A 25606-nucleotide genomic window follows, 5' to 3' on the forward strand; every position below is an offset into this window, starting at 1 on the left:
TTAACGTTAAACTAAACTTTTATTTTGACGGGTTGCCGTGAAGAACTTGCAGCTGCTGTGTATGTGATTTAATGGTAGTTTTCTCAAATGAAACGATAAAATGCTAATCAAGTGACTCTCAGAGCAGCTGGAGATGACATTCGTGTTCATATCATATAGTGAGACGGCAGAAGATGAAAACACCGCGAGCATCATCCGCACTTTAGTATGTGTGTAGTAAACAAAACAGTGCGCCACGGCGTCCGCCATTCATTCATTACGGAAATCATGGTGCCTTAAGCGTGATAACAAATTCTTCCGCAGATTTATAGTATTACTATAACATTTCACCAGAGCATTGCGAATCACGCGTATAACCATGATAAGCGCTGAATGACAGGCTTTCTGTTGTAACATTGCGCAAGGTAAATAAGGGTGACATCTTGTGGAGAAGACTAATGATAAGATTCACGTTAATCAGATCTTGTTTTAAATGTGTGCTGAAATAAATACCGGAAAAGATCGATTTGCAGCTTTTGAGAATCGATATCGAATCGACGTAATTTTTAAAAAACGATTAATCGGGGGGGAAAATTCCCCAGCCTTAGACGATGTGAAATAAGAGTTCTGTTCGGACCATCAACACCCCCGACTGGGTTAGAGGTGTGCTGAATCTGTATTAAGGAAGGCACAGAAAATGAATTTACGCATTCTACGGAGCCACTAAAAGTACATGGTTAGCCGCTTGCTAGCGGTAGCCTGTTACAAAACAGTACATAAAAGTTCACTTACCACATATACAGAGTAGGGAAAGATGACTGATAAAGATGGTGAATGATTTGAAGATCCAGTGAGCAACCCTGACAAACATCTAATCTTGTAAAATGTGTGGTAAGTTCTGCCGAATGCTGCTCCGAGACTGTACATGTGATCGTGAATATCGAAAGTGAAAGTAAAGCAAGCGCGCATTCAAAAGTGATTTCAATGCCCCCGCATATTAATAATGGCTCCCTGATGCCAGCAATTTATATACATTATAATTACCCAATGATATTAATGTGAGAGAAAGTGTTTAAATATATTTTTTCCTCCCATCTCATATTTATTCCCTTTAGGGGTTCATTTTTTTTTTAAATGGAAATGTCCTTGCCTTATGAGCAGATGATTTATGCTAATCGACAGACTGTTATGTTAACAAGTTATTCGGTTATGTTTATTATATTAAAATGTTTCAGAATGTTACAATCATTATGCTTGAGTTAAAATAGCAAACTGTTTAATTAATTAGGGGATAGGCTATCATAAAGATTGAAAGCATGAATGGTCTCCCTCTCTCTCTGTTTATGGGTGTGTAGCCTATCCGTGCACGCGTGCATGCATACAGGGGAGGGGTGCGATTTTCAAATAATTCCCAGCGATCTTCGAATATTATTTTTGCTTGAAATGCCCATCCCTAGTAGGTAATGCTTATTTTTCAGGAGCTCGGGTTTTCAAATTGTATTTCATGTTGATTAAATTTTGAACATGTTTGACATGTTGATTGTTGGATTTTTTTAAATGTACAAAAGAGGTTAAAATTTGTAAAAACAGTATAGTCGATAGCATATAATTTTAATCAAGAAAAATATCAAAAATAATTTAAGGACGTTTTCTCAAAAGACAAGAACAGACAAACAACAAAAATATTTAAGCACAGTGCTTCTCCCACTCCATATTTTGTATGTCTCCCACATTGGACATGCCCAATTGAAGTCCTGTAGTCTCTACTAATGAGCTGATGACTTCAATAAGGTGCTTTAAGCCGGGCACACACACTACGATTTCGGCCACTATTTGGCTGTCTGAGACAAATTTCACAAATCCTAAAATATTCCTATAATCCAAGGCTAAAATCTGTAGTCTTTGATAGTTAGTTTGACATGTTCACTATCAGCCTATTAATGACCGTTGTGATCAGATTTTCCCTTCGACGAAATTCTGGCAGTGTCAGAAGATTTGGCGCACAGTGCTGCAGTGTGACTTCTTCTACAATGAACATCAAACTGTCAAGACAAGCTATGATCAGAATTAATCTTCTAACTGCCATAAACCTGGCCGCTGCTCACAGAATTCATATGATACATTGCCTTTGCTATGATAAGTACTAGTTGACACCGCTGTTTTGATTTGGGTGTGTAGTGTAGAGCTGCTTACACAATTCTTCTTAAATACGCTGGCATTGCTGTTGTTCATATGCTTTTCATGATAGCCAACATTTCAGCCCCACGTGTAATGCAGCTCACAGTCACTGAACATGTATGGGTTGATAACGCAAAACTCCGGTCAAGTTGTCAAGTTTTCATCTGTTTTTAACACATCTTGACTGTCGTACTGTCAATGACATTAATGACAACTGAGATTCCACAGTGTCACAGTGTGACCATGTTCGTACAGTCTGACAAGCAACAATCGTAAAGGACTATTAAAATCGCAGTGTGTGCCCGGCTTTAGATGAGAAAGAAGACATTAAAAATGGTGTTCACAGGAAAGGTTTCAGAAGCACTGTTCTAGCGGATAAATTCACATTACCACAACAGAGCGGTGGAACTATGATGTCACTTTGTGGGCAAAAACACAGAAGCGAGTTATCATTTTAGCACTTTCACTTCCATCGTCCATGGGTTTTTTTTGAATGGGAGTTTGGTTAAATCCCCTAAAATAAGGTCTGTGGTTTACACAGGCTCAAGATACTTTCACATTTTATTCTACGACATAAAACACTCCAGTTACACCCCAACTAATTGTTTTTAACTGTTATGTTTCTTAAAAAAGACGGTTGCTAACAAGTTGCTAAGTGGGCCTACAGGCACTGTCTGAGACATTAAACGTCATCACGCTGAACAGTATATCAATTTACAGTATTTTCCAATCATAGTGTATAATTTATAGTACAATTAATTGTAGAATAACCAATTAATAGTTTCCCGTATTTTATATTGTTGTTCGACAATGTTTTTTTTTTGCTTTGCCCCGAAATGCAACAAGTCTTGGGATGGAAGATGCTTGTTTTATCGCTTTCCTACTGATGCGGAGACTCTCTGGGTTCGTAAGGTAAACTCATATTACGATTATTCCATGTAAACACCACATTTACCGGCTTAGTCACGGTGAAAGTGAAACTTTAACGATGCATAGTGCTAAAGCCACGTTAAAATTAAATGTTTACGGCCACATGAAGCTGTTACAAAGCATATAGATTGAGGATTTTCTAGAAGCAAGGATAAAATAAAATTTTGTGTATCCACCCTAACAAAGCTGAAATGTGGTACTTTACTCACTAAAAGGCTAAAATCTGTAGTCTTTGATAGTTAGTTTGACATGTTCACTATCAGCCTATTAATGACCGTTGTGATCAGATTTTCCCTTCGACGAAATTCTGGCAGTGTCAGAAGATTTGGCGCACAGTGCTGCAGTGTGACTTCTTCTACAATGAACATCAAACTGTCAAGACAAGCTATGATCAGAATTAATCTTCTAACTGCCATAAACCTGGCCGCTGCTCACAGAATTCATATGATACATTGCCTTTGCTATGATAAGTACTAGTTGACACCGCTGTTTTGATTTGGGTGTGTAGTGTAGAGCTGCTTACACAATTCTTCTTAAATACGCTGGCATTGCTGTTGTTCATATGCTTTTCATGATAGCCAACATTTCAGCCCCACGTGTAATGCAGCTCACAGTCACTGAACATGTATGGGTTGATAACGCAAAACTCCGGTCAAGTTTTCTTGTGCGCATCTGTTTTTAACACATCTTGACTGTCGTACTGTCAATGACATTAATGACAACTGAGATTCCACAGTGTGACATGGTCATCATGTTCGTACAGTCTGACAAGCAACAATCGTAAAGGACTATTAAAATCGCAGTGTGTGCCCGGCTTTAGATGAGAAAGAAGACATTAAAAATGGTGTTCACAGGAAAGGTTTCAGAAGCACTGTTCTAGCGGATAAATTCACATTACCACAACAGAGCGGTGGAACTATGATGTCACTTTGTGGGCAAAAACACAGAAGCGAGTTATCATTTTAGCACTTTCACTTCCATCGTCCATGGGTTTTTTTTGAATGGGAGTTTGGTTAAATCCCCTAAAATAAGGTCTGTGGTTTACACAGGCTCAAGATACTTTCACATTTTATTCTACGACATAAAACACTCCAGTTACACCCCAACTAATTGTTTTTAACTGTTATGTTTCTTAAAAAAGACGGTTGCTAACAAGTTGCTAAGTGGGCCTACAGGCACTGTCTGAGACATTAAACGTCATCACGCTGAACAGTATATCAATTTACAGTATTTTCCAATCATAGTGTATAATTTATAGTACAATTAATTGTAGAATAACCAATTAATAGTTTCCCGTATTTTATATTGTTGTTCGACAATGTTTTTTTTTTGCTTTGCCCCGAAATGCAACAAGTCTTGGGATGGAAGATGCTTGTTTTATCGCTTTCCTACTGATGCGGAGACTCTCTGGGTTCGTAAGGTAAACTCATATTACGATTATTCCATGTAAACACCACATTTACCGGCTTAGTCACGGTGAAAGTGAAACTTTAACGATGCATAGTGCTAAAGCCACGTTAAAATTAAATGTTTACGGCCACATGAAGCTGTTACAAAGCATATAGATTGAGGATTTTCTAGAAGCAAGGATAAAATAAAATTTTGTGTATCCACCCTAACAAAGCTGAAATGTGGTACTTTACTCACTAAAATAAGTTTAATCTTACCATATCCAAAAACTCGCTCACTCTGCTGTTATTTAATAGATTAAATTCACTAAAATTTTATTGAATAGTACGTGGAGACACGTTTTTAATTAAATTATCCATATTAATCAAGGATTTGTTAACTTTTAATGCCCCTTATTTAGAAATTTACAAAAATGTGCTTTAATGTCCTTTAGTTATGATTATTTCATTTATTCACTACACTATACAATATTACTAATGTCTCATTTTAGTTTGGCTCTAGTTTTGCATTTATTCCAGTTTATATGAAAAGGTTCATGTAGCGTGGATTACAATTCATATACAGACTAAATCCTTTTCACTGAACGTGTTAAAAATAAGTTTGAAAAAGTTGTGGGAAGCATGGTGGTGGTGACGCTGAAGGCGAGTGACCGTGTTGCTGTAGTTTGTTTATAGCCTAAGTTTAGCTTTTAAGTTCTGGCGCTTTTATTTTGGCTTCAAAATTCATAAAAGTTATATTATTTTGTGAAGATTATCTTGATGGACAAAACGTGCAAGTTGAACTATGATTGAACACAGAGCTTATTTTTTGCGATAACCCAAATGCCTATGGAAAAATCCTATTGGCTTTTTGTCGAGGGAACCAGTGTGATGCTAACAGCCGATCCGCCTACAAAGTGACGTCACAGTAGGGCTGCAAGATTATGACAAAAATCATAATTGTCGATTATTCCCTTGAAATTGTAAATGTGATTATTAATTACAATTATCACAATTTACATTGAATGATGTTTATACCATTGTTTGATGCAACTGCATGCCGTATTTTTATATGAAAATAACTGAAGGCAGGGCATAGAGGACCTACAATAATGTACAGTATTTGAAAAATAATGTGTTTTTTGAACATTAAAGCATGTCAACATATTCTGTTACACCAAATAATGATCTTTAAAAAAGCATCATATGACCCCTTTAAATTATAAAAAAAGTAAAAATATGAATGGTATTATAATATTATACTAAAACAATGGGAAAACCCTTAAGATAACATGTAGAAAGAAAAAAACATCTTAAGCACGCAGAATAACATAAGTGGACTTTGAACGATTAATTGCCACTTTGAACGATTACGTAATTGTGGCATCCATAATTGTAATCACGATTAGAAATGCGATTAATTGTCCAGCCCTACGTCACAGTTCCCCCACTCTATCCTGCATGAAAATAAAAGACAATCAGTTTGTATCTTACCTCACCTCAGTGAAGATAAACAACTTGAGGATCTTCACCACGGACGGACAGAGCTAAGGCCACTAAAATGTGGTGAGGTTTCTTCCACAGAAAGTTTTATTTCTGATAAATACAGAGAAATTATTTTCGCCACCGTTTATAAAGAATAAGTAACACTTTGTACTAAACTACATATTTATATTTCATATAAATTCCTATTTTCTACTCACGAATGAGTGTGCTTTATAATATTAGTTAATGACTTCAAGTGTTTCCTACTGATATACTGTAAATCTTTCAGATACACACCAGGCTCACAGCAGCACAGGAGTCTCCAGACTCTTCTCAGAGGCCTCCACAGACACTCAAATATCCCACCTGCGACAAGAACAGATCAGATACGGCATTACTACATGAACAAGCACTTTTTAGTACCAAACTTAATAAAAAAATTTATCAAACCATAAACTAGACACAGAATAGCTTATAATCCCTTCTATTTAACTAAAACCATCAGAAAAGCGTCGTGTACTGGCGCAGCCAACTCAAGAGGTGTGTTCGCTAATGTCCACAAACAACTTATTTGTCGATGTTATTTGGTATTTAACAGTGCGAATTTCCCCCATCAACTCCGAAATCGTTATAGTGGATGATAACTTGATTAATTTCATCCCAGCAATACCGGGGAGTCTAATCGAGGCAGGAAACAAGCACAACAGAGCTCGCGCCGCAACAGTTTAAAAACACGCTGAAGTAAAACAAAGTATTTATCACCTCTGGAGTCGGTTCCCATGTTGGAGTCTGGTGTAGCCATCAGTGTGTTAACGTATCCCTTACAAACTTTGCTCACACTGGCGAAAGCTACACGCAGCCTTCTCGCGGCAAACTTGAAATTCACAAACCAGGTTCTAGTCCGACGTTACGTCATGACGTCAGACGTCGAGCTACGTTGCCATGTGCGTTTTTTCTTGAAGTCAAACTACACTCTGCCTCGTGTCACAAATCTAAACTGAAAAAAAAAAATTACGCATTTCTTCAGTCTATGATACAGTTGTGTTTTTACTGGCTAGCATAAAGCAGCACGCTTCCGCAATACACCCCAGTAACTTACTGTAAAGGCGACAAAAAATAAAATAAAAAAGCAAGCCATGTACAGTTACAGTGTAAAATGCCCTTCATTCATTTAGCTGGGCAGTTGAATATGTGAAATAAAAGCGTATATTATGTTTTTAAAAAGCTGCTGCAAATTGCAGTTTATAATTGTTTTTGTTTTTTATTCGTATTTTCTATTTTGAACAATTAAATTCATGATTAAAAATGTGTCTTTTTAATAAATTGTCTTTTTAACTTCATAAACACAATAATGTAAAACACGTTCACTAAAGAAAAGCTTACCTTTCCAAATCCCCCTTCACACTTAAATTCCGCCCGCTGTTGCATGAAGGAAATGAATGAATGAACTTATTTTTTCCTGCCAAATCGCCTCCCCGATTAAATCGCCTTAATCGGCATCTTCTTTTCGTCGGTGTTTTTAGCAGTAGCTCCATTATACTGATGAAATCTCCGTTGTTTTAATAATCCTGAAGAGAGAGAGATGAACACGTTGGTCGTTTCTGAGAAACGAGTCTTCCCGCGCGCTGCTTCTTCTTTGGTTGCTTTTCAGTTCAAAGGGAACAGCATCGCCACCACGAGGTAAAGGACCACTAGTAGCCTATGTTTATCGAATGAAAATATGAGTATAAAATATACAAAATCTGATACAAGTCTAGAATAAATGTTAAACAACCATAAATGGACGCCTTAATCTGTAGGAAAGCAGCATGTGAATACAAATAGGCAACACATACATAGTTTGCAAACTGGTGTTTGTTTTAAGAGCTGAATTAGGCCTACTTAATATTTAATGAATTGCTTTTCTAAATGTGTGACATATTTAAGTTACAAACTTTACAAAGACAGCATCCATGAAAGAGCTGAACTTGCTAACGTTTTAATCATATCAATGCAAAAATTTGAAAATCATTACACTAATTTTGATTTTGCAGATGTTTGCCAGAATGTCTGCAGACAGCTGCATGTCTCTCTGAGATTTTGTAGTCCTTAACTGTAGTTTATGTTGGGGGATATGTTCAAATATATTCAATAAAATTAAGGATAGGTCTATTTGAAAATCTTTTAACGTTTATTATAATACAAAAATAAGTAATCACTGAAAAACTGCATTGTAGTCATAAGTTTACATTCACCTTTTGCAAAATCTATCTGCGAAATCTAAAGAGATATCATACAAATTGCATTTATTTGTTTATTTTAATTTAGCACAGCCCTATTTCACATTACTTTTTTTTTAAATACTTAAAATACTTAAATACTAAGTCATGATCCACGATTGTTTTTATGTTTTGTGTTTCTCGTTGGTCCTAATACTCAAAATTTTCAGAACTAAATTAATTTCAAAACAAAGAACAAAAGAAAAAATGTTTGGTCTGAAATTAATGAAATATAATGTAGAAATACAGTAAAATAATATATACTTCATAATCATAATAAGGGGTGTGTCACAAGTTCACCAGTCACCAGCCCAGAACTCAATTTCCCAGCATTCCCCTTGATCCACACCTGCAACTACTTCTCAGTCAGCACACCTGTCAGCGATCAATAGAGAATTTTTTTGCAGGAAGGAGCACAATTGAGCAGACACATTTTTCAAAAATTTTAGACATAAAAGGAAGATTTGAGATGGGTCTGTAATTTGCCAGTTCACTAGGATCTAGTTGTGGTTTCTTAATAAGAGGCTTAACCGCCAGCTTGAATGGTTTTGGGACGTGACCTAAAGACAACGACGAGTTAATAATATTGAGAAGCGGTTCTTCTGCTACAGGTAACAACTCTTTCTTACATTTGTTACTATTGTATTTCTGATATCTATTTTATCAGTGAAGAAATTCATAAAGTCATTACTATTAAACTGTGAGGGAATATTTAGATCGGGTGGCGTCTGGTTATTTGTTAATCTAGCCACTGTGCTAAATAAAAACCTAGGATTGTTTTGGTTATTTTTTAAGTTTGTGGATCTGCTCGGCCCTGGCAGCTTTTAGAGCCTGTCTATAGCTGGACATGCTGTTTTTCCACGCAATTCTAAAAACGTCCCAAGTTTTTCTCCATTTGCGCTCAAGACTACGAGTTTTATTTTTCTTGAGAGAATGGGTATTACTGTTGTACCATGGCGCAGTATGTTTTTCTCTAACCTTTTTCAATTTGATGGGGGCAACAGCTTCTAATGTATTAGAGAAGATAGTGCCCATGTTGCTAGTCATTTTGTCTAGTTCATGTGTACTTATTGGTACACAGAGCAGTTGAGAGAAATCAGGCAGGTTATTTGTGAATCTGTCTTTGGTGGCTGGAACAATAGTTCTGCCCGGACGATAACGCGGAGCCATATAGTTAATATTAGTAAGACGCAGCATGCACGATACAAGGAAATGGTCAGTAACGTATTAGAGAACTATAATTAGAGAAATGCACGGATTACATAATGAAAGTTTATTTTATTAGGAGTCTATTTTCGATTAGAATTTTCATTTTAAAGTAGTAATTTAAAGCTTTCTATATATTTTGATCATGTCTGAGTTTAGGTTCATCATTGTGAAGCGCTCCTGTTCAAGACCGAGACAGCAGAAAGCATTTGTTTTCTTTATTTTATAAAAGCACAACGTTTTGTTGATATTGTGAGTGCACACAAATAAAACTAGACCCTTTACAGTTTAGAATGATGTATTACTCTTACCTTTATGAGCAAAAATGACTGCGTATTTTAAGTTGTTTCCACTGTTAGAAAAAAATGCAAGTGATCGCACTGGCACCTCCGTGTCCTGCAGAGCTTCAGCTTCCACTCCTCCGCAAACGATTGGATATGCACATTTATATAGGTTAAACATTGTGATATACTTGAACTGTTTTATATAGAGATTTTATTCTAGGCAAGTCCTGATGATTTGAGAAGGCTAAATTGATCAAACAGGCTATAGGCTTATGATCAATTCACTGTCTGCCGCTGGCCTTCACTTAAGAACACATTTAACGAACTAAAAAATACTCAATGTTTCTCTAAATTTACTTTATAAAGAAACAAAATATAATCACTTTTCCATTACATACAAAACTGAACTATTTTTAATAGCTGAAACAGTAGTATAAGCTTTTTTGGGGAAAAAAGAAGGGCTTAATCCACTTCATCCAACGCCGTTTTGTTCTCATCTGTGAGCATGCTCGTGATATATGTATTTTAGGTGTGTAAATGTATAATTGCCTTTTACATTATTTTTTCAGTTTTATTTACATTTGTAGTTAAAACAACTAAATTTATTTTAAAGTTTAGAATTAGGCAGCCTTTGCACACAGGCTTACGCTGAAAACAACAAAATGGAACCTCAAGGTTGATCTAGGAAAATGTGTGCAAATGTATAGGGCCCCATTCCTATATTTTGCCTGGGGCCCCCAATTCACTAAATCTGCCCCTGCAAGTATGTGGGTGTACATGCTATGTCAGATGATGACTACTGACTTACGAATATTGCTAAAGATTCCCTCCACACAAAAACAAAACTAAAGGCTGAATGAAATGTAACCACCACATCCTCTTTTGTCATGCTCCTATGCATTTGCGCTGCACACCCTCATAGGCTAGATTTGTGCTTTCCGATTGAATTAAAACTTTATACAGTATTGCAGTTAGTCAATCTAAAACGTTGTTTGCGCATTAACAGCTGTCAGCCATGTCGGTGTCAGACTCGCCACACTGATATGCAAATCAGGTGTTAAGTAATTAAAATGTGCTGATTTGCATACATTTGACAAGTCATTGCAGATTAATAGGATAAACAAAATAACTAAAGCATATCACTACAGAGCTTCCCCAGTTATTAGTTAATGACTTGCATCAAGAGTCTTTTCCTTAATGTTATGTTTATAATATGTAGATGGCTTGTTTTGGTTATTTAGAAGAAATCTACAGAAGCAAACAGATAGTAGGCTTACAACAAACACCTTAATGTGTATTTTGGACATTTCCTTTCCATTAGAGCAAAAGAAGATATGGAAGCAAAATAGACCAAAATCAAAGCCTTAAACAATAACTTCATAAGTCGTGGCCTAATGGTTAGAGCGTCGGACTCGTTACCCAAAGGTTGCGGGTTCGAGTCTCGTACCGGCAGGGATTGTAGGTGGAGGGAGTGAATGTACAGCACGCTCTCCCACCTTCAATACCATGACTGAGGTGCCCTTGAGCAAGGCACCGAACCCCCAACTGCTCCCCGGGCACCGCAGCATAAATGGCTGCCCACTGCTCCGGGTGTGTGTTCACGGTGTGTGTGTGTGCACTTTGAATGGAATAAATGCAGAGCACTATTTCCTAGTATGGGTAGTAATACTTGGCCACATGTCACGTCACAATTTTTATCTTAGGCTCCCCATCTAATAACTATCCGTTCTATTAGTATGCTGATAGATCTTAAGAACTTTTTCACATTTGAGGGAGGGCTGTTGTCACCATCAGGTGTGTGTGTGCATGTTACAGTAAGTGTAATTTATAACATTGTGAACTGATTATTTTGTAGACATCTGTTAAAAAATAAAACCACAAAAGACAACTGTGAGTGTGAGGCAATTAAAATAAATTGGTAAGTCATATTTGTTAATATATTTAACATTTTTGTTTAGGAAAAAAATTAAAATAAATGAAGTGCCCTTTTTTCCACTTGAGCCCCTGCCCCTCAATGTCTGTGCACGTCCCTGGTTTTTTGTTTTTGTTTTTTTGGTAATCGCACCCCTGTAACCCTGAGACAAGCCTGTTAAAAGACTTGATGCTCATTTGGATTTGCACTGCACGCCCTCTAGTGCAATACATAAATGCAGCAAAATGGAGTCTGATCATCAAACTTTATATACATATTGAGGCTGTGTGTGATAACAGCCACATGATGCACCATGAAACAAACACTTGTAGACCAAAAAATAAATAAACGCCACAGTATTGTATTCATGTCTTTTTAGATGCTTATACTGATATTTCCTTTATGAAGTTGCTAAATGCTAACATATATCCATAATATAAAACAACCAAGATAAATATAGATATAGCCTATGAATGTATACATTCAAGGTTCTGTCATTCAGAAACATGGCTTTTCATATCACTGCTACGCTGATGACGCTCAACTCTACCTCTCATTCCATCCTGATGATCCGACGATAGCTGCTCGCATCTCAGCTTGTCTAACAGACATTTCTTGCTGGATGAAGGACCATCACCTTCAACTTAACCTTGCCAAGACAGAACTGCTTGTGGTTCCATCAAACCCATCGTTTCATCACAATTTCACCATCCAGTTAGGCACATCAACCATAACTCCTTCAAAAACAGCCAGAAACCTTGGAGTTGTGATTGATTGATCAGCTGACTTTCTCAGACCACATTGCTAAAACTGCCCGGTCCTACAGATTTGCTTTATTCAACATCAAGAAGATCAGGCCCTTTCTTTCGGCACATGCTTAACAAATCCTTGTTCAAGCTCTTGTTCTGTGCAGGCTGGACTATTGCAATGTTCTCTTGGCAGGGCTTCCAGCCAGTTCTATCAAACTTTTACAATTAATCCAGAATGCGGCGGCAACATTCATGTTTAATGAGCCAAAAAGAATGCACGTCACACCTCTTTATCAATTTGCACTGGCTACCAGTAGCTGCTCGCATAAAATTCAAGGCATTAATGTTTGCCTACAAAACCACCACTGGCTCTGCACCCCTTTAATTCATTACTTCAGACTTATGTGCCCTCTAAATCACTTTCACATTTAACTGTTCCCTCCTGGTGGAATGACCTGCCCAACTCAATCCGAGCAGCTGAGTCCTCAGCCATCTTCAAGAATCGGCTAAAAACGCATCTCTTCCATCTTTATTTGACCCTCTAACTCTAGCACTCTCTATTCTAATTCTATTCTTTAATTTTAAAAAAATTAAAAAAACTTGCCCCTTTTAGACTTGCACTGCATTCAATTATTAATGGTTTGTTTTCATATATAAAGAAAATAACACTGGCTTCTCTATTCTTTTTGTGTTCTGTCTATTTGTTTTCTTTTTATTTATTAAAAAGGTGGGGGGGTGGGTAATTTCAAAATCACAAGGTCCGCAGATACTAATCCAGTGCGAATAGGGCTAAAGACCAGTACAGAAAGGGGAACTTAAGTAGGGTGACTAATGAGGGACAATCAGGTGAACTGAATTAGGCAATCAATTCTGAATTGGGCAATCAATTAGGCGAAACTAGGTCACTGGTTCATGGGGGAGAAAACGCAACAAACCGTCCTGGGGTGTGAAATAAATATATATATATATATATATTAATTAGGGTGGACCTTATTTTTGGACTTTTGATATCTTCTGCTCTCCCTCCCAGTCAACTCTCCTTAAAAGGAAACAAACCAAATTTCGGTTGAGATTGGACTATGTTTGGGGTGTGCTCAACAGAGTTGAAATTCTGTCTTAATAACCATAGCAGCATGTTATTAAAAATTATACAAAAGATTAGTGAACTGTAAATTTGGTTAAAAACAAGAACACCGAATCAGTGTTAGTTTTAAAATTACTCCAGCGCCGACTGGAGTTTGGTGTTTTGCTCAAGGGCACCTCATCAGTCCTAGTTACTGAACGTGGAAGATAGCACTATGCATTCACTCCTACATTTCCTGTTGGTACTGAGACTCGAACCCATGACCTTCAGGTTGCAAGTCTGTCTCTCGAACCATTAGGCCACAACTTCAGTCAGGCACCTCACTGCACTGGCTGTGAGATGTGTGGATGTGCCACAGCCTGAGAGACAGCAGGTGAATGTGTGTAATATGTGTCTGACCTCAGGGTGTTTCCCTACTGTCCACCACAGTGACCCTCACTCTGTGTGTTTGTTAAACACTGTGGTATGAAATGTTTACACATGTTCTAATTTGTTACACTGTTTAAGTTTAAGTTGTTAATGTTTTTCTATTATTTTGATCTTTTCATTGTTATATTTCTCCACATATATTTCAAGCTTTGGCATTGAATTATTTGAATTGAGAGAGAGAGAGAGTGTCAGACAGTCTGAAAAGCCCTCAAACACATCCTAGCTGTGGGGAGACCGAGAGATGGTTTCATGACTGCAGACCGCTTTTGTGGCAGGTACAAACAGACAGCAGTGACCTAATCCAGATTTTTTTTTAAAAACAATAGTTTCTGTAGTCGTTTTTTTTAGAGTTATGTAAAACTTACATTTTTATATTGCTTTTTCCTTTCATGACTTGTTTTATAATGCTTTGGCAATATTGTATGTAAACACAATCATGCCAATAATAATAAAATCAATTGAAAGAGTTGGAGAAGGGGGCGTTTATAGCACTCCTGTAAAGTTAACTCCATTAGGCTATATTTAGAGTAAATATAAGTTATAGCGGATAGAAAGCAGGACAGAAAATGTGCCATCATGCCAAAGTGCCCATATAACAAGAGTTTGAAAAGATGCTGCAATTAAAAGCACACAGTGCTCACATTCGTTAATGATTTCCATGATGACAGTCACTAGTTTCTAATCCTCATGTAGGCTACTTTAAGCAAGAGAAAAGCTGCTGCAAATTTCCCGCTGTAGTTTAAAATGTCAGACTTTAGAAACTTGCACATGAGTAAGAATGAGTCACTGAGAAATACTGAGAAATGTGAGCAAAATGCTGAGTCATTACAGAAGTGGTGCAAAATGCTGTCAATATTTGTTTTTTTTAAATAAGACCTATGGACAACTGACACAAATCAAGTTCATTACTATAAATTGCAAAATGGTAACATCAATATGCAAAAAAACAACAAAAAAACTAAGGTACACATTTAAAAATAAAGGTTCTTCACAGTGATGTCATAGAAGAACCATTTTTGGTCCCACAAAGAAGCATTCAGTCAAAGGTTCTTTAAAGAACCATCTCTTTCTTACCTTGTTGAATCTGAAGAACCTTCTTTTCGCCACGAACCTTTTGTGAAACAGAGAGGTTCTTCAGATGTTAAAGGTTCTTTATGGAACCATTTACAAAAAGGTTATTCTATGGCATCGTGAAGCACCTTTATTTTTAAGAGTGTATATCAACCTGTTTGGGCTGGTCTTTTGATTATAGTGGGGGGTTTGGGCACTTTTCAACTGGTCAGACTGAGAGACCATAAACCTGGTTCAGCAGGGTTTTTCTTTAGCAGGATGATCTCACAAATTGTGAATTTATGAACCCAAAACATGGGCCTAGTATTTTTGAATTATATATTAAATATATAATTTCAAACTGCTAGGGCAGCGGGGAAGATTATAGGCACTGATTTACATTATTTTAACATTGCTTTCAATTATTAGCTGTGCCAGATATGCTACACATTCAAGCATTTCATACTGAACCTAAACGGATCACCGTTTAACAGCAGATTTAGTTAAAAACAACTTGCAATCATATATAATTATTTTTATTTGCAAAAACAATACTTGTTACGTTTGCCATTACAGTAAAATATTTATACATCCCTATGTGGACAGGATTACTTTTACAAGATGGAGTAATGTAATTTTACCACAAGACATCTGTAGTATTAATGGTCAATTCGTACGGGATAAGAAAGCTTAGTAAAACTACCAGAATTGGGAGGGGTAACTTTATTTAAGCACCTCCCTGTCAACATGTAGGCTACATGCCACATTGCTTTCTGTGCATACTACGTTTCTTATAATCTGTTGCTTATAATGTTAGCTAGGTGTGGTCGAACAATATAATTAATTCAGTTCTGATTGGGTTCTGTTGGTATTAGGCCCTTACCTAAAGCTAACAGAAGCTTCATGCCAGGAAATGATGGAATATTTACGTGCATATTTACATCTGGTCTCTTTGCACAGGATTAGCATTACCTGAGGTCATTTTTCTGGACCTTTTTAACAGAAGGTGAAAGTCACCATAATCTTTACTGACATTGACCATAATGATTACTGAGATGACACATTCGGATGGGACTAAAATCACTGAGAAGCTCTGATAATAATTACTTTACCTTACCGCTCCATGTAAAACTAATCCTGTCCGAATGGGGCTGTAGATGGACCTAAACAAAATTAGGTCCGTTTTGTGCACTTGAGCTCATACAACTACAAACCCGATTCCAAAAAAGTTTGGACACTGTACAAATTGTGAATAAAAACAGAATGCAATGATGTGGAAGTTTATGTTATCTATATTCTATTGTGAATAAAATAACTTTATGAGATTTGTAAATTATTCCATTCCTTTTTTACTCAAAATTTGTACACTGTCCCAACTTTTTTGGAATTGGGTTTGTATTTGACCTGATGCAGGAAAAGTACATTGTCTTTGGTAGTTGGCAAAAGAGGAGGTGACATTTCCTGAGGTCTGAATGCATAGGACCAGCCAAAGGCTCCAAAGAGGATGGGATTGGTCTGCTGAGAATACATAGGCACTAGACAGTAGTGATGAGGCACAAAGTTACACGTGCAGACTGCAAAATTCAGTAACTGTGCTTCTGCTTTGGAGACCGCTTGAGGGACGTAGCTCAATCTTGCCAGTTTTTTTTTTTTAAATGCTTTGTTTAAAATGTTGGTCCAAGAATTCTGATGTTTGGCTGGTCCTCAATTCATCAAAGTTGATCATCTATAAACAGGAAAGATGTGGAAACCTCATGAGCAATAAGCATGTATGTCTTAGTTACATTATTAATGGTTAATTTATAGATTATTTATAAATTACTACACTTGCAAACATTTTTATTTTCTCAACAATAATGAAGACAAAAACGGCACGACTATAAACGATTTGAACTCAGTTGATGAAAATATTAATATACTGCTGTATCACAATACACTAACAATGCTTTTACTATAGAAAAAAGAAAATGTAGAAATAATTGATTCAAATAATCCATTCACATGTTGAGGACTGACCCACTGAGTTGAATGCTGGTAAACTCAACATTTTTACCAGCGGGTTAATTATAGAAAGATTTTATGATTAACCTACTTGAGCCACAACATAAACGTGCTATTAATGTATATTTGAAGAGACCATAAATCCAATTCATAATGTTGCTTTAAAAAACGCACACAAAGTAGGTAGCATTTATTATTGTGACCCTGGACCACAAAACCAGTCATAAGGGTACTTGGTATATTTGTAGCAATAGCACCAATACACTGCATGGGTCAAAATTATCGATTTTTCTTTTATGCCAAAAATCATTAGGATATTAAGTAAAGATCATGTTCCATGAAGATATTTTGTACATTTCCTACCGTAATTATATATCAAAACTTAATTGTTGATTAGTAATAGGCCATTGCTAAGGACTTAATTTGGACAACTTTAAAGGCGATTTTCCTCAATATTTTGATTTTTTGGCACTCTCATATTCCAGATTTATCTCAGCCAAATACCGTCATATCTTAAACCATGCATCAATGGAAAGCTTATTTATTTAGCTTTCAGATTAATCTCAATTTCCAAAATTGACCCTCATGACTGGTTTTGTGTTCCAGCGTCACATATACAGAGTAGGGGATTGGGGGAAACAACATGGGAGGGGAAAAAAACTAAAAGCATTGAAATATAAACGTTCCTCCCTTCTTATATTTTTCCATCACCTTGTCCCCTTGAGGCTCCGTACTAATAACTTTACCTGGCTCATTTTTAACAGGTAACACTACTTGAGGGGTGACAGGAGAGGGAGGGTCGGGTACATTGAACAGTGTGGGGATTGCGTTGGGTTTGAGTTTCCTTCCCCCTGCTGGTGATCTGGCGATCTCCTCAAACTGGCTTTCTTCAAAGTGGTCCTGCAAGTCATGGAAATGAAGCTTTGTGTCAAAAGTACACATATACGATTACACCAAAAGGAAGCCAGAAGAATGACTTCATTGTTGTCTTTTGCAGAATTTAATACTCGCATGCTTTTCACTTGCCTGGCACAGTCTGGAGCAGGGAGTCGGTACAAAATCACGCCGACAGTTTACAAGCCACTTTCTCATGCGCACGGGGTCTTTCGGAAAGCGAAAGAGCTGCTTTCCAATAGTTGTAGAGTTCGAGCAGTTTGGAGCGGAGCATCCACCCATTTTTATTTACATTCGCCAAATGTTTAACTTATCATCTGGGCACAACAACGGTGGCACGTACTGCTAGCAGAGGATTTAGCAGGTGTATTATTAAAAATACTTTACAATTTAGAGAAAGATACGGCAGTTATTTTAGCAGACGCACGCAGTGAGTTTACGGTCGGCCTCTTTAATGCATTGAGTATAAAATGCGATTTCTTAAGACGAATATGTTTTACTAGTAAGTGAAATGTAGAGTTTGTTTGAGCCAAAATGGCGTCAATGGCGTCGGTACCGTCGGTAGGCTAAGAGACAACTATTTGAAAATCTGGAATCTGAGGGTGCAAAAAAAATAAATCAAAATATTGAGAAAATCGCCTTTAAATTCGTCCAAATTAAGTTTAGCTTACTAAGCAAAAATAAGTTGAGAGATTTACGGTAGGAAATTTACAAAATATCTTCATGGAACATGATCTTTACTTGATATCCTAATGATTTTTGGGATAAAAGAAAAATCGATAATTTTGACCCATTCAATGTTTTGTTGGCTATTGCTACAAATATAACCGTGCGAATTAAGGTCCAGGGTCACAAATGCTATTTTTCATAAGCTTAGGTTTTCCAAATGTACTGATTAATAGTTCATTTTTCTCACCTCAGTGAAGAAAACCACTTGGTCTTCACCATGGATGGACAGAGCTTTGGCCACTGAATAGTGGTGGTGTTTCTTCCACTGAAAGTTTTATTTCTGGTAAAACATTACATACATAAATGATTTTTTGCCAAGGTGTTACATGGTGTTTATTATGAATAAGTAGCACTTAATGATACACACCAGACTCAGGCTCGCGGCAGCGCAGGAGTCTCCAGACCCTTCTCAGATGCCTTAACAGACACTCAAATATCCCACCTGCAACAAGATCAAATCAAAATATTTCTATGTAGCCTACAGTAGGTGGAATCCCTCCGCTTCTGCTTAATGTGCCAACAAGATTGTGTCTTTTTATGCACCTTTTTTTTTTTCAAAAGAAACGAGGAGCAGGGGTTTCCGCTAAAATGGATCTGACTGATCTTCTAACCCGAATGCTCATTTTACATGTAGGAATATATAGTCGATATAGACAGCACAGCCATTACAGAATTTAACTTGTGCGCAAAATTGAAATATTGCATAAAACATTCGCGAACAAGCAGTGTTTCCATCCAACGAGTCAGAGAGAACAACATCGACACTTCCTGATAAACTGGCACTAAACATCACTAAGAAAAGAAAGAGAAGCCACTGAATATAATAATTCTCAAATATAATAAATGACTTGCGCTTTAAGTGAGCAGACGAAACGCAATAAATGCGGTCTTGCTCTCGGAGGTGAATGTCAGCTGTTTGGGAACAAATTAAATCGGTGCGCTGGTTAGTCAGGGGTTGCTGTCCCGTAGCGCAAAGTCACGTAACTTTTTTTTTTTTTTTTTTGAACGCTCGTGCGGGATTTATTCGCAAAATGCATTTCCATCTCCCATTCATCGCACTAAGTCAAAAACCACCTCAAGCGAGCGTAAAAACTTTTGCGAATTAAGGGATTTCTTTTCTAAATTTGGCGTCTCCATCGCTCGTTTCTCATGCTTCAAATGCGCATTAAAACAGGGTGATGGAAACATGTGATTTTGTCATTAGACGTCTCCATTATAAATCAGGATTTTAGTGTCTTATGGGCCGCGTTTCAGTCACTATTCCATATTCATCTAGTTGTCCGACAACAGAAAAAGAAACAAATGAAAACCGTTTTACTTTGAATTTGGCTGTATTAAAAGACGTCAATCGGCGGGGTTTTTTGTGTGCACTTTTCGAGCTTGCTTTAGTTACTTTTCATTGAAAGAAGTTGGGAGGCATCCAGGCGATCAAGACCGCATGCCTCAAGCGTCTGTCGGTGCTGGTGCACCTCTCGAGATCCATGAGGTTATGCACATCGCTTAATAGCTGGCCTCCGTTACGCAGGCGAGCCAGGCGACCACTTTTTGGTAATTAAACCTCTCTAGAGACGGACCCAGGATAATAACTTCATATTTCCGGTAGCCTAGTTCGAGTTTCTCACTAATATCTACATCTATTTCGATGTTATTTTGCATGTACTCATTTAAAATCGCATCAACACCGAGCTACTTACAGTAGAATAATAAGTTAATAACATAACTGTCTTTAGGCCACTCGCGCCACACCAGTTACCGTGAGCCCTGCGCATACCGAAGTCACCGGGCGTCTCCGACATCCCTCAGCTTGTTCAATCGGCGGAGAAAAGCTCAAAACCCGTCAGCACGTCTACCTCCGTCTGTCGGAGCAGTGTGCATTGACTCTTTAAGCACGGAACGGGACGGGCTAACCAGTGATGTGAGACGGATGAGTGGCGCACGCGCCGGTGTTTATAAACATGATGCCGGGTTAAGAACGCAGCTTAAGTTTAAACTATTTCTCACCTCTGATGTTGCCTTCCATATCATTAGTCTTTGATGTTGCGATCAACTTGTTCAGCTACTCTTTATGAACTTAGACAGCAGAAAATGTTCCTCAGTCAGTCTGCCAAACCCGAAGAGGTGTGTGTGTGTGTGTGAGAGAGAGAGAGAGAGACCATAGGAGGCGGGGTATTCTCCAGAATCAGTATACTTGGGGCGGCATGCCCAGTCACGTGAAAAATGGTGCGCTTGTCAATCATCTAAACGCCATCGTCCTGCTCCAATCAGACGGACACGCCGCGCACCGCCTGGAGACAGATCTTGTTCGCAATGCAATAAATAACTGATGTTTGAAAGTACAACTTTACTCCAACACCATGTCTGTAAAAGGCTAATGTTTTGTGTTTGAAGGAGAGGAGAAGAGCATTTACCATCTAGTTGTAGCCTAATATACTTTTGTACGTTTTAAATATCCTGCTGTGGTTATAGCGCTTCATCGTTTATGTAATGAGATTTGGGCCAAACCAACAAGAAAAAGCGCCCATATAGCTACAATAAACGTTATAACCTGTGAGTTGATGAAGTATGCGATGCCCTTGCTGCCTCAGACTACAGATGGACACAACAGATCTCCGTCATTCGCTGGTCAAAAACCTGGCTAAACTCCATTTGACTTGTTAAACTCCCCTCCCACCAGATCCCGCAATTTAATCAGACCATCATACCTACCCTGTGGTTTCATACCTACCCTGTGGTTTTGTGAAACGCCGCCGTCTCCTCACGCAAGAGTTAGCCTAGTAAAATAACGCAGTTCCTTGCATTAGGCGTGCATATGAAATATAAAGTACTAAAGTATGCTATATAAATAAATGTTTAAACTAGGTCTCGAGAGCAAGTGGGCCCCCTGGTGTTTCGAGGGCCCTACGCATTATTGCACTAATTGTACGTTTTTATGTGTTGTCAAGAATGAGCAACAGACAGACAGCCTAGGTTTGTCAGGGCAGAATCCGGATGTCACAAGAAAAAGAAACCTCACAGGTGCGAACAGAAAGAGTGGCTTTTAACACCTAACTGCTATCGCATTGTTTTTTTTTACATTGTATAAAATCTATTAATACACAAGTGTTTGTAGGATTATATATGGACCAATCATAAAAAATGTAATTAGTAAAATATAGAAAAAATATGTAACACATTAGTATGATGAACAACTTCTCAGCTATCATTTAGGTACTTCTTAGCTTGCATATTGGCTGTTTATTAGTAGGCTACTTAGAAAGCACATATTAACTCCTTATTCTTCATGGCCAAATTCCGCATCCCATAATCCTACCTAATACCTAAACTTAACAACGACTACCTTAAAAGATATTAATAAGCAGTAAATTAAGAGTTTGAGGCGGAAGTCATAGTTAATAGTGAATGTGTTCCCCATACTAAAGTGTTAAATAATTTAGGATACAAATTATTGGTTGTCCAGCAGTGTACTTAATTTATTTTCTTCTGTATGTCACTATTCCCTGCATGTACATGTTTCAAACACCACTTTATTTTCAATAGACAGAGGTAGAAGTGAATTCAGAGTTGAGTGAATGAGGCAGAAAGTTTCAATGAAGCTTCAGAGGTAAGGACAGATTATTTACAGTATTGTCTATAAGATATTTCTTATACATTTAGACTAATTTGTACTTTTTTTTTTTTTTGTAGACCGAACAGGGGCATCTGGCATAGGGTTGGCTGCTGGAGAAGTAGGCAGGTCTTCTGTAACTGTATTAAAACCCCACCAGCCAGATCCTAAGACTATTGTGTGTCAGGTGCTTCGGGACAGAATTCAAATTAGTAAAATATAGAAAAAATATGTAACGCATTAGTATGATGAACAACTTCTCAGCTATCATTTAGGTACTTCTTAGCTTGCATATTGGCTGTTTATTAGTAGGCTACTTAGCACATATTAACTCCTTATTCTTCATGGCCATATTCCGCATCCCATAATCCTACCTAATACCTAAACTTAACAACGACTACCTTAAAAGATATTTGGCTTCATTTTGAGCCTGGTATTGATGGGGCATTGTGCTTCTACTGCCACAAAGCCTTTAAAAACAAAACATCAGAACTTGCCAAAAATTCAGAAACCTCCTTTATCATCTCTGGCTTTGAGAACTTGAAGAAGGCCAGAGAGAGGTTTACATTACATGCTGGATAAGAATGTCACAAGACAAGCCATAACACACATCTATGAATCAAGACCAATAGATGTTCAGCTGTCCAATGTACTGGCATCCCAGCAAGAGGAGGCAAGGAAATGCCTATTAAAGATAATCAGTGCTGTGCAGTTTCTGGCAAGACAAGGTTTATCTTTTAGAGGCCTATTGACCCTCAGGCCATCCCAGATGTTGGTGACTTTTTTTAATTTTTTTTTTTTTCTAGAACAGTAAAGATTTTTATCTGAAACTGTGATCCTTGGCGCGACTACACGTCTATGGCTGCCGGTTTTTGATTGTTTAGCTTCATAAGAACTCAATGTGTCCCCAGGAACCACTGCTTATTTGGTCTTGTCTATATGCGTTTTTTGAATCTCAAAAGCTGTCCGGCAGCCACAAGTGTGCAGTTTATGAATTACCAAAGACATTTTGGGTTAACTATATCCTTAATGCATAATCCATAATGTTTAGGGTGTATGACAAATGTTATAAATGGAGATTGTTATTAAATAAAGGCTACTCTCTTAAAAAAAAAAATGCTGGGTTGTTTCAACCCAACTTTGGGTCAAATATGGACTAACCCAACTTTTGTACAACTATGAAACTTTTTGGGGTAAATAAGGTACAAAGATGTCCTTTTAAGGGTACTGTCCCAGTGACAAGCTGTTGTATTTCCTCCTTTCTTTCTCGCTTTCTTTCCTTCTGTTTTATAATCCTATATAATCGTTGAAACAGCTTGACATTTTTTTACAGTGTAATTGGACTGCCTTTAGCTTTGATAACATTGTGCTTTGGTTGTGGCATTTTTTTCGACAACGTTATGCAACATCACAGCATTTATTTCTATCAAGAGTTGCACCGAGATCTTGTATTGACAATGGGAGAGTTGAACTGTAAATGTGTCCTCATGTTCACTGAACTGTTTCACAGTTTGAGCCTGATGAATCTTGACGTTATCATTGATATAAGTAGGCTACGTCTTCCGACATGGTTGTTTGAGATGTTAAAAGCTACGCACTAAGAACTAAGTGCAGTAATGATGAATACAATAAATTTTCAATGAAAAAGCATCAATTAAAATGTACCTAACTATCATAATCTATGTGCATTTGGTTGCCAAATAGGACATTTTTGCAATCAGAAACATGAATTACTGTAAATTCCTAACCCTTGTACACTAAAAAGGCCCCGTTCTCCGACGAGGTTCGGTTGGGGAGTTATGGACGACCGAATGATTGACAACCACAGAGTCCTGAATCCTGATCTTAACCCCTTTGAACGTGTTCGGAATGTGCTGGAGTCGACTTTACACTGCCAGGTCCAAAAAAAGTCCCAGAAAGCACTCTAATATTTAGGCTACACTGTAAAAAATCCAATTAACAAAATGTTGGAAGGCCAGAGGAGAACGAGTTTTGGTTCCTTCGACACATGATTTTTCTGATTAATACTGTAAAGCTGCTTCGACACAATCTGTATTGTAAAAAGTGCTATTTAAATAATGGTGACTTGACTGAGGTTCAGGGAATATTATATATACTGTAACACCTGGTTCATTTATTTTTTTCTGACTTCTGCCTCATTTTAAAGACGTTATTGTGAACCGTAGTAGCCGAATATTTGTAAATGCTTGTTTAGTCTTTAAGTTCATCAAACAAATGTTTACAATGAATTTTACAGTTGTATTACAAATGTAATGTTTGACAACTGGAGCATTTTAAAGGGGTAGTTCATCCAAAAATGAACATTTGTTGTTAATTTATTGACCCTCAGGCCATCCCAGATGTTGGTGACTTTTTAAAAAAAAAAAATTTTCTAGAACAGTAAAGATTTTTATCTGAAACTGTGATCCTTGGCGCGACTACACGTCTATGGCTGCCGGTTTTTGATTGTTTAGCTTCATAAGAACTCAATGTGTCCCCAGGAACCACTGCTTATTTGGGCTTGTCTATATGCGTTTTTTGAATCTCAAAAGCTGTCCGGCAGCCACAAGTGTGCAGTTTATGAATTACCAAAGACATTTTGGGTTAACTATATCCTTAATGCATAATCCATAATGTTTAGGGTGTATGACAAATGTTATAAATGGAGATTGTTATTAAATAAAGGCTACTCTCTTAAAAAAAAAATGCTGGGTTGTTTCAACCCAACTTTGGGTCAAATATGGACTAACCCAACTTTTGGGTTAAAAATGTAGAGTTTATTTTGTTTATAATGTGTGTGTTTTTGGTGATTGATAGACACCAGTTAATAATTTTCTTAACCTCAGTATAAAATGTAATAACTCCACAGCAATTTCTTATAATGCCCAAATAATGAATCTTAGTTGAGGTAACATATGAAATGCATGGAGTAAATGGTTAAATGTTAATTGACATAATTTGATGTAGTTTTCTAAATATTCAGCCAATTGAAACATTTTAGTTGAATGGACTATAAAACTAGTTCAGTAAAGCTTAAGCCAACTAAAAAATAACAATTCAGGCAACGCTTTGAAGAGAGAAATTGACTGAACGTAACATTTCTGTGGAACTTGTTACTAAAGTTGAAACAGCTTGACATTTTTTTACAGTGTAATTGGACTGCCTTTAGCTTTGATAACATTGTGCTTTGGTTGTGGCATTTTTTTCGACAACGTTATGCAACATCACAGCATTTATTTCTATCAAGAGTTGCACCGAGATCTTGTATTGACAATGGGAGAGTTGAACTGTAAATGTGTCCTCATGTTCACTGAACTGTTTCACAGTTTGAGCCTGATGAATCTTGACGTTATCATTGATATAAGTAGGCTACGTCTTCCGACATGGTTGTTTGAGATGTTAAAAGCTACGCACTAAGAACTAAGTGCAGTAATGATGAATACAAT

General features: G+C 37.3%; 1 protein-coding gene and 1 long non-coding RNA gene across 3 annotated transcripts in view; both read right to left on the reverse strand.

The window, feature by feature from the left end:
* LOC107559229 (uncharacterized) overlaps positions 1–6825 on the reverse strand; it is a 16494-nt gene extending 9669 nt beyond the window's left edge. Inside the window, exons 1-3 of one of the 2 annotated variants that reach the window (XR_001605596.1) lie at positions 6723–6825; positions 6258–6326; positions 5975–6071 (exon numbers count right to left, since the gene is read on the reverse strand). This is a non-coding gene — a long non-coding RNA (uncharacterized lncRNA). Of the gene's footprint in view, positions 1–5969; positions 6072–6257; positions 6327–6722 lie in introns of both variants that reach the window. The other variant, XR_001605595.1, reaches the window with a different exon arrangement.
* Positions 6826–17593: 10768 nt separating this feature from the next.
* Positions 17594–18230, reverse strand: LOC107559217 (52 kDa repressor of the inhibitor of the protein kinase-like). Its single transcript, XM_016242967.1, has 2 exons — positions 17960–18230; positions 17594–17833 (listed from the first exon to the last, which is right to left on the reverse strand). Exons 1-2 carry the CDS (start codon positions 18107–18109, stop codon positions 17594–17596), a joined length of 390 nt encoding a protein of 129 aa, XP_016098453.1. The 5' UTR covers positions 18110–18230.
* Between the last annotated feature and the right edge of the window lie 7376 nt (positions 18231–25606).

The sequence above is a fragment of the Sinocyclocheilus grahami genome, unplaced genomic scaffold (assembly GCF_001515645.1).
Source record: "Sinocyclocheilus grahami isolate Dianchi unplaced genomic scaffold, SAMN03320097.WGS_v1.1 scaffold679.1, whole genome shotgun sequence".
NCBI classification, from domain to species: domain Eukaryota; kingdom Metazoa; phylum Chordata; class Actinopteri; order Cypriniformes; family Cyprinidae; genus Sinocyclocheilus; species Sinocyclocheilus grahami.